This window comes from Colobus angolensis, unplaced genomic scaffold, assembly GCF_000951035.1.
Source record: "Colobus angolensis palliatus isolate OR3802 unplaced genomic scaffold, Cang.pa_1.0 Scaffold203, whole genome shotgun sequence".
In the NCBI taxonomy this organism is placed as follows: domain Eukaryota; kingdom Metazoa; phylum Chordata; class Mammalia; order Primates; family Cercopithecidae; genus Colobus; species Colobus angolensis.
In genome coordinates, this window is record NW_012115189.1 from 4,036,588 (window position 1) to 4,047,039 (window position 10,452).

Below are 10,452 nucleotides of genomic sequence, written 5' to 3' on the forward strand. Positions count from 1 at the left end.
CCAGCTACTCAGGAGGCTGAGGCAGGAGAATGGCGTGAACCCGGGAGGCAGAGCTTGCAGTGAGCTGAGATCCAGCCACTGCACTCCAGCCTGGGAGACAGAGCCAGACTCCGTCTCAAAAAAAAAAAAAACAATGTGAACTAATGTGTAAAGTTAAAAATGTTAACATGGTAAATGTTGTATCAAAATTTTTATATTTTTTAAATAATAACAATGCATCCAATATACATAGGGGGAAAAGGGGAATGATTTATAACTTTTAAGGGGTAGTAAGTTCTCAAATTTGGCTGGTTACCTAAAAACACATGAGGACTAAAAGAAATTCAGAGCTAGAAGCTCTTGAACTTTCCTCAGGGCTGTCCCTCTCAAAAATTTAGCAGGCAGGCGCAACTCTACCCTGCACTTTGGCCCCAGCGTCCCCAATGCTAACCAACAGCAGGGCCATTCTAACCAGAATCCTTCCCTATGTTAAAATCCTAATGCCCTAAACATAATCTAGGTTGGGATACTGGTTACAGGATAAAGAGGGAGTGGGGAAGGGGACAAGTCTTCACAACTAGAAAAAAAACACAAAGAGCTTTGGAAGTACTGGGTGTTTGGTGTTATTTATATGAAGTTTATGAATAATCACTGACTACACTTATGACAATGTGCATTTTCCTATATGTATATTACACTCAATTTTTTTTAATACTACTGACCAGAACCCAACTGATGATTCAAGAAATGACCCAGAACTTATTCCAAGAAGAAAAGTGGGTGGGCTGGGCACAGTGGCTCACACCTGTAATCTCAGCACTTTGGCAGTCTGAGGCAGGTGGATCACCAGGTCAGGCGCTCAAGACCAGTCTGGCCAACGGAGTGAAATTCCATCTCAACTAAAAATACAAAAAATTAGCCAGGCGTGGTGGGGGGCACCTGTAATCCCAGCTACTCGGGAGGCTGAGGCAGAAGAATCACTTGAACCTGGGAGGTGGAGGTTGCACTGAGTCGAGGTTATGCCACTGCACTTGCACTCCAGCCTGACCATCAGACAAAGTCACAACTGACTGAAGACTGCTATGGAAAAAAGAGACTGGTACCCAGCAGTGCCAGATTTATGATCTATAAGCCTGTTCAAGTATGGTCTCTGGTCTCAAGCCATTCGTGGAAAGAAGCTTGCTGCATGTGGCAGAGAGGACGTTCACTAGCTACTGGACTCTCACACAATGAGATAGTTCTGAAAGAAGAGGCTGCTGGGAGTTATCTCTAGACCTAGGCCTGTCTTTGCCACAGAACAGTCCAAAGGTCTCCAGCAAGTAATTCTGCCTTTGAATTACATCAACATAGGATCCTAACATGTGCTACAGAACTTCACAGTTTTTGCAGTAAGCAAACAAGAAAATATATGGATGAGCTCTGCTCAAGTGAAAGGCATCACATAGGCACCATTAGTTTCTAATGTCATATTAAACAGGGACAGGCTGGGTGCAGTGGCTCATGCCTGTAATCCCAACACTTTGGGAGGCTGAGGTGGCATGATCCCTTGAGGCCAGGAGTTCCAGACTGGCACAGACAACATAGTGAGACCCCGTCTCTATAATTTAAAAAATTAACAAAAAATAAAAACAAGAACAGTGGGAATATCAGGGGAAAAGCCCAAGATTAATTTCTTTTTAATTTCTCCCTGAATACTAAAATGGAGTAGCAATTTAACAAATTAATTTAGTTCACACCTGGTACATAGAGCCCAGCCAAAGACAGAGCACACTCAGTGTTTAGTAGGGGGAAGGGGACACACCCCCTACTGATACCAACATACCAGCTCTCCAGGGGCTGGCGGCTGCCCAGGCAGTACCACACCACAAACAGCTGTCACCCTAGGGGAGAGGTCAGACGAAACAAGGTGTCCCTGTAAGTACTGCAGCTCCTTCTCCTTACACCAAAGGGAGGCTTCTGGATTGGCCAAAACCAAGGCCTTCTCCAAATCCTGCAACTGGGCCTCTTCTAACAACCTAAGAGAAAGGAGAGTCTCGTCAATTACCTTATCACTCAGAAGTGTGATAGCAAGACCTGCAGTCACCTCTGGCCTGTCGCCCCAAGAAAAAATAAAAAATAAAGAAACGCTATAGCAAGACCTCCACGAAGGTTCCCACTTACCTCAACCTGAAATGGATCAATTCATCACTATTAAATATCTTCTTAAGAAATGATAACTTGTGCTCTTCATTCATACAGGTGACCAAAGCAAGACAATTGGCTGTATACCTAGGGAAAAAGAAAGTATGTAAATTCAGTTTTTCTACAGTTAATTATAAAGAATAAATAAAATTCACTAGCCAACTAAACACTAGAAAAGGAAATCTCAATTATTACAACACAATTAAGAACAGAAAACACAAATCAGGCACAATGGATTTACTTGATGGAACATGAAAAAGGTGAGACTCCATTCATATCATCTCATTTTCCTCTGCAATGACACATGATTAAAGAAAGGAAGTAAAACTCCAAAAGCCACAAGAACAAAATTAACAAAGTTTAAATGGTTTCCTTTCCCTCAAGACACACACAACTCCACACACTAGAAGTGCAAAAAAAACCAGCTACGCACCAGCGAACCAAGGTGTCATGGCTTCTGAGGAGAGGGACGCACACACTCCAGTCCCAGAGCTCCCGGAACACAGACTGCTCCTGCTGCAGAAACTTGTAGGCTGCTTCCATTAGGTCCCGGAGCTTCATCCTCCTACGTCCATAGCGGACTGGATTAGCATCTGAACTCTCCAGGAATAGTCTTTGAAAGACTGGGGATGTGTCCTTGAAATACCTCAGGGCAAACCTTCAAACACAAAGAATACAGACATCCCCAACTTAACAATGGTTGGACATAATTTTTCTGCTTTGTAATAGGTTTATCAGAGTATTAAATGCATTTTCAACTTAAGCTATTTTCAACAAGGAGTATCTATATTTTCACTGATTGGTGGGAATATCATAGAACACATCTCTACTCTGACCAAACCACAGAACAGAACTCCCAAAGGTCTGAGAACGTAGAGGAATGAATGCTGAAGCCCTAGTCCTAAAATTGTATCCTGTTCAATTTCAGGAACTAGGACAACAGCATGAGATAATTCGGACTAAGAGGATACAAAATCTAAAGTAATTACTTACCAAAGTAGGAGGTACTTAAAGTAAGTGTTTACAACTGAAAAGGCACTCATTTCCAACAAACGTTTATTCAGTTCTATGAGCCAGATACTGTGTTAACAACTGGGATTCAAAACCAAAGGGATACTTTTCTTGAGGAGTTGCTGCCTAGTAAGGAAGACAGCCACTTTTAGAAACACTAAGAGATATACACACACAAGAGTCAACTGAATCTGGGGAGAATCAAGAAGAGATGCTTAAGTTACACCTTAATGAATGAAGAGGACAAGCCTGGGCAACATAGTGAGATCTCATTCCTATGAAAAATAAAAAAAATTAGCGGGGAATGGTGGAGCCTGAAGCCTATTCAGGAGCCCGAAGCTGGAAGATAATTTGCCAGGTTCAAGGTTACAATGAACTATGAAGGTGCCACTGCATTCCAGCCTGGATAACAGAGCAAGACCTTGTCTCAAAATAAGTAAATGAACTGCAAACCCTTTGCTAGATTAATTAAGATAAAAAAGATTTGAATGAACTAAAATCAGAAATAAAAGACGGGACTGGGTATGGTGGCTCACACTTGTAATTCCAGTACTTTGGGAGGCTGAGGTGGGTGGATCACCTGAGGTCAGGAGTTCTAGACAGCTGGACCAATATGGTGAAACCCTGTCTCTACTAAAAACACAAAATTAGCCAGGCGTGGTGGTAGTGCATGCCTGTAATCCCAGCTATTCGGGACGTTGAGGCAGGAGAATTGCTTGAACCCGGGAAGCGGAGGTTGCAGTGAGGTGAGATCACGCCACTGCACTCAGGCCTGGGCGACACAAGAGGGGACATTATATTATATAACCAATGCCATGGAAATAAAAAATGTTATTAAAACTTTGAACAAGGCCAGGCACAGTGGTTCACACCTGAAATCCCAGTATTTTGGGAGGCTGAGGTGGGAGGATCACTTCACGAAAGGAGTTCAAGACCTGCCTAGCCAACATGGTAAAACTCCGTCTCTACTAAAAACACAAAATTAGCTGGGTGTGGTGGTGCATGCCTGTAATCCCAGCTACTCAGGAGGATGAGGCAGGAGAATCACTTGAGCCTGAGAGACGGAGGTTACAGTGAGCCGAGATCATGCCATTGCACTCCAGCCTGGGCGACAAGAGTAAAACTCTGTCTCAAAAAAAACTTTGAACATTATAAAGAAATGGAAAATATGTACAGATCACTAAGTAACTAGTAAGCAGATTTAGTCAGCAATCAAAAATCTCCCACCAAAGAAAAGCCTAGACTGCACTAGAGAAAAGCTTGATGAGTACACTAGGGAATTCTACCAAACACTGAAAGAATAATTAACACTAATCCTAATGAACCTTAATGTAATTGGCTAGACTTCGAGTAGGCTCATCAATTGTAAAAAATGCACAAGTCTGATGGGAGATGCTGATAATGGGGAGGCTATGCATGTGTGTGTGGGTACAGTGTGTATATGGGAAATCTCTGTACCTTCTTCTCAATTTTGCTGTAAGCCTAAAATGGCTCTAAATTAAGCATTAAAAAATAAAAATAATTAGGATGCATTAAATGTTTGTTTTTAATTTTATAAAAATTTCTGGGCTGGGCACAGTGGCTCACACCTGTAATCCCAGCACTTTGGGAGGCTAAGGCAGGTGGATCACCTGAGGTCAGGAGTTCGAGACCAGCCTGACCGACATGGAGAAACCCCGTGTCTACTAAAAATACAAAATTAGCCAGGCGCGGTGACACAAGCCTGTAATCCCAGCTACTCGGGAGGCTGAGGCAAAAGAATCGCTTCAACCTGGGAGGCGAAGGTTGCGATGAGCTGAGATAGCACCATTGCACTCCAGCATGGGCAATGAGAGTGAAACTTCATCTCAACAACAGCAACAAAAATTTCTGGTCGGGCGAGGTGGCTCATGCCTGTAATCTCAGCACTTTGGGAGGCCAAGGCAGGCGGATCACAAGATCAACAGATCAAGACCATCCTGGCCAATGTGGTGAAATCCCATCTCTACTAAAAATACAAAAATTAGCTGGGTGTGGTGGCACACACCTGTAGTCCTAGCTAACTAGGAGGCTGAGGCAGGAGAATCGCTTGAACCCGGGAGGGAGTCAGAGGTTGCGGTGAGCTAAGATCACGCAACTACACTCCAGCCTGGCGACAGAGCGAGACTCCACCTTAAAAAAAAAAAAAAAAATTCTATCTTAAAAAATTATGTACAAATGTTCAAAAATGGACTGTGGTCGGTGGCTGTGTTGCTCCCTGATAAAGGTACGTGGTTGTTGGCTGCAACCTCTGGGCTGGGATGATTCACGTTCCTAGTGGAGGCAGGGGAACCCAGCTGGAGCTGTGGCCAGTACAGTAGTAGCAGTTGGACTGATTTGCTGCCATGGGATTCGTAGGCCATTATGTTTTGCAAGCCATGAAGCATATGGAACCTCAAGCAAAACAAGTTTTTCAAAGTCTACCAAAATCTGCCTTCAGTAGTGGCTATTACAGAGGTGGGTTTGAATTAAAAATGACAAAACAGAAGGCAGCATCAATAGTAGGTCTAAGGCCTACTGCCAATAAAGGGAAAGTATGAGATGCTCATTAATGAATGATGCTCTTAAACAATCCAAGTAAAAGAGGATCTCCCTACACAGCAGCCAAAAGCAGAGAAGCTAAAGATTTACTAGAAAGTCGGCCGGGCATGGTGGCTCACGCCTGTAATCCCAGCACTTTGGGAGGCTGAGGCGGGTGGATCATGAGGTCAGGAGATCAAGACCATCCTGGCTAACATGGTGAAACCCCGTCTCTACTAAAAATAAAAATAAAAAATTAGCTGGGTGTGATGGCAGGCGCCTGTAGTCCCAGCTACTCGGGAGACTGAGCAGGAGAATGACATGAACCCAGGAGGCAGAGCTTGCAGTGAGCCAAGATAGCACCACTGTACTCCAGCCTGGGCGACAGTGAGACTCCATCTCAAAAAAAAAAGGAAGATTTACTAGAAAGTCAAGTTAAAAAGTGAAGTAGGCCGGGCGCAGTGGCTCATGCCTGTAATCCCAGCACTTTAAGAGGCCAAGACAGGTGGATCACCTGAGGTTGGGAGTTCGAGACCAACCTGACCAACATGGAGAAACCCCATCTCTACTAAAAAGACAAAATTAGCCATGTGTGGTGGTGATCCCAACTACTTGGGAGGCTGAGGCAGGAGAATCGCTTGAACCTGGGAGGCAGAGGTTGCAGTGAGCCTAGATGGCGCCATTAAACTCTGGCCCAGACAATAAGAGCGAAACTGTCTCAAAAAAAAAAAAAAAGTGAAGCAAATGTATGATGAATTTTAAGTTCATATTAGTTTAGGTATGAGTAGCAAGTTTTTATAACAAAATGCCTGAGTTAAAATTTTTGAAAATAATTTAGCATGAGCTAAAAATAAAAAATAAATGCAATTGACTGTAGTAATGACTGCATATATTGATGAAAATACTAAAACCACTGAATTGTACTTTTATAATATATAAACTATCTCAATAAAGCCCTATTTAAAATGCGTGCATATTAATGTACTTGTGTGTATACTCTGATGTGTGCAAGAGTGAGAAAAGACACTTGGGAGAAAACATACCAAAATATTAATACCAGCTATCTTTGGAGGGTATGGTTTCAGGGTGGAGAAGACCTTTAGCTTCCTACCATTCTGTATTGTTGAATGTTATTTGAATATATCACTTCTGGAACTAAAAGAAAAGGGGAAATAGGTATTATACTACTAGGACATTATTTTCCTCACAGGGATACAGTGAGAATAAAGTAGTTCTTGGAGAGGAAGAAAAGTCTAAAAACAAATACAAGACGTTATCTTTAAGCATTTCTAGATATAGTTTTTAACTAAAATGTGTAAGAGCAGAACTATTCTGATCCCTCATTCTGCTGTATGGCCGCATGACTGGTCACATACATACAGTACCTTACACACAGACTATGTCTTTGAAAAGGAAGTGCATGCTCCAGCACAACAATCCATCTGCTATTCTTCATAAAGGCTGTGACTGGGTCCACCCACTATTGCTCTTACCAATCAAAAGACAGACAGCACTGATGTGGGACACGCGCACAGCACAAACCAGCAGCAAATGCAAAACTGAAACCAAGAAATTAATCTAAAATGCAATCCAAATAAACTGTACACTTAAAAATAGCAAAGTCGGGCCAGGGGGCAGTGGCTCACACCTGCAATCCCAACACTTTGGGAGGCCAAAGCGGGTGGATCACCTAAGGTCAGGAGTTCGAGAGCAGCCTGGCCAACATGGTGAAATCCCCACCTCTACTAAAAATACAAAATTAGCCAGGTGTGGTAGCACATGCCCGTGATGCCAGCTACTTTGGAGGCTGAGGCAGGAGAATCACTTGAACCTGGGAGGTAGAAGTTGCAGTGAGCCATTGCATTCCAGCGTGGACAACAAGAACGAAACTCTGTCTCCAAAAAAAAAAAAAAAAAATAGTAAAGGTGATCAATTTTATGCATTTTCCTACCACAATGGGAAAAAAGTATATACACATTTTTAAGAATGAAACTTAAATTTTGTTAAAAACTTGAGCTTATTTGTGATATATGTTTAGTTTTAAATCTGGTTCCAGGACAGAGCTCCAGGAATTGTAATTTCCAATGCAGTAAGAGCTATTCTTTTGTTATTCAACCCCCTTTCAATCACACCTGAGTTTATGTTAATGAGGTGACAATGGGAAAGTCCCTAAGGAGGGGGCGGGCACAGGTTGGTTGCCAGGAGAACCAACCAAGTGATAATAGAGTTAAAACTTTCAGCCCAACTGCCAGAGAGGAGAGAGGGGATGAAGGTTAAGATGATCTCCAATGGTCAAAGATATAATTAATCAGGCCTTCCTAAAGCAAAATCCAAAAAAAAAAAAAAAAAAAAGGCCAGGCGCAGTGGCTCACACCTGTAATCCCAGCACTTTAGGAGGCCTAGGTGGGTGGATCACCTGAGGTCAGGAGTGTGAAACCAGCCTGATCAACATGGAGAAACCCCATTCTACTAAAACTACAAAATTAGCCAGGCATGGTGGCACATGCCTGTAATCCCAGCTACTCAGGAGGCTGAGAGAGGAGAATCACTTTAACCTGGGAGGCAGAGGTTGCAGTGACCTGAGATCCTGCCATTGAAGTCCAGCCTGAGCAACAAGAGCGAAACTCTGTCTCAAAACAACAACAACAAAAATAAATGGGGTTCCGAGAGCTTTCAGGGTGGTAAACAAATGGAGGTGCTGAGAGGGTGCTGCAGCTGGCGGGGGGCATAGATGCTTACTGTCCCCTTCCCCCATGCTTTGTCCTGTGCATCTACTGGCTCTTCCTGAGTTGTGTCCTTTTCTAATACACTTATAATCTGGTAAAGAAACTGTTTTCCTGAGTTCTGTGAGCCATTTTAGCAAATAATCAAACCTGAAGAGCTGGGTCAAGGAAGTCTCTGATTTATAGCCTTTTGGTCAGACGCATATATGATAACCTAGACTTCAGATTGGTGTCTAGAGAGGGGGTGTGCAGGCGAGGAATGGGTGAGATACTCTTGTGGGACTGAATCCTTAACCTGTGGGGTCTGTACTAACCCCAGATAATCTCAGAGTTGAACTGAATTGTAGGGTACCAAACTGGTGTCAGAGAATTGATAGATACAGGTAAAAGGACATACATCTGGTATTAGAAGTGATGTGTTCTGCAAATGTAGAGGAAAAGGAACTGTTTTTTCTTCTTTACTAGTCCAGGATACTTCTGTGTACTGCAGACACGATTCAAAGCAGGTGCTGGTCAAGTCAGTATAGGTAAAACTTAGAAATAATGTTACACTCTGACATAACATTAAAGGAAAATAATCTCTGGGTGTGATGGCCCATGCCTGTAATCCCAGCACTTTGGGAGGCCGAAGCAGGCAGATCACTTGAGGCCAGGAGTTCAAGACTGGCCTGGACAACATGGTGAAAACCCAAAAAAATACAAAAGTTAGGCCAGGCACAGTGGCTCATACCTATAATCCCAGCAATTTGGGAGGCTGAGGTAGACGGATCGCGAGGTCAGGAGTTCAAGACCAGCCTGGCCAACATAGTGAAACCCCACCTCTACTAAAAATACAAAAATTAGCCAAGTGTGGTGGCACGCACCTGTAGTCCCAGCTACTTGGAGTGGGGGTGAGGTGGGAGAATCGCTTAACCCGGGAGGCAGAGGTTGCAGTGAGCCAAGACCACGCCACTGCACTCCAGCCTAGGTGACAGAGTGAGACTCGGTCTCAAAAAAACAAAATAAAAGAAAACACAAAAATTAGCGGGGCGTGATGGTGGGACCCGGGAGGCGGAGGTTGCAATGAGCCAAGATTGTGCCACTGCACTCCAGACTGGGCGACAGAGTGAGACCCTGTCTCAGAGAATAAAAAAAAAAGTCAGCCAGGTATAGTGATGTGCATCTGTAGTCCCAGCTATTCAGGAGACTGAGGCACAAGAATCACTTGAACCCAGGAGGAGGAGGTTGCAGTGAGGCGAGATCATGCCCCTGCACTCCAGCCTGGGCGACAGAGTGAGACTGCTTCAAAAAGAAAAAAAAAGAAAATAATCAACACATGATGTGTCATTCTAACCTTCTGAAACTGTCTCCAAAGCTATAGCTGAGGGAATTTGGGAGCACAAGGTTAATCAAGGTGAAAAGAAAGCAAGGAACAAACTGCATAATTTTTTATAAGACAGAACTTTGATACCTGACATATCGGAATAGAGAAAGCCAGGAATGTTCTCAGAGTCCTGATCTTTACTTGGCTGTATATTTTCTAGTTCCATGAAACCAGGTCCATTTTTTTCTCATCCCCTTTTAGAAAAGCTCATACCAACAGTGTTTTCCCCCAAGTCTTCATTTCTTATTTCCTCATTCAAGGACCAGATTAGATATCATACTTCCAAGAAAGCCAAAGTGTATTTATTGTACAGATGAAGACTAATAAATTAAACATTGGATACAAGAAATGTCCTATTGGCCAGGCACAGTAGCTCACGCCTGTAATCCCAGCACTTTGCGAGGCTGAGGCAGGCAGATCACGAGGTCGAGAGATTGAGACCATCCTGGCCAACATGGTGAAACCCCGTCTCTACTAAAAATATAAAAATCAGCTGGGCGTGGTGGTGGGCGCCTGTAGTCCTGGCTACTTAGGAGGCTGAGGCAGGAGAATCAGTTGAACCCAGGAGGGAGGCAGAGGTTGGAGTGAGCAGAGGTCATGCCACTGCACTCCAGCCTGGTGACAGAGCGGGACTCCGTCTCAAAAAAAAAAAAAAAA

General features: G+C 43.5%; 1 protein-coding gene and 1 pseudogene across 1 annotated transcript in view; one reads left to right on the plus strand and one right to left on the minus strand.

Moving 5' to 3' along the window:
• Nucleotides 1-10,452, minus strand: part of MDN1 (MDN1, midasin homolog (yeast)) — a 205,712-nt gene that overhangs the window by 180,562 nt on the left and 14,698 nt on the right. The window contains exons 3-5 of the mRNA XM_011941954.1: nucleotides 2,594-2,818; nucleotides 2,140-2,247; nucleotides 1,802-1,994 (exon numbers count right to left, since the gene is read on the minus strand). Of these exons, the coding sequence (XP_011797344.1) occupies nucleotides 1,802-1,994; nucleotides 2,140-2,247; nucleotides 2,594-2,818 (526 nt within the window). The remainder of the gene's footprint in view (nucleotides 1-1,801; nucleotides 1,995-2,139; nucleotides 2,248-2,593; nucleotides 2,819-10,452) is intronic.
• Nucleotides 5,378-10,452, plus strand: part of LOC105511743 — a 6,780-nt pseudogene continuing 1,705 nt past the window's right edge.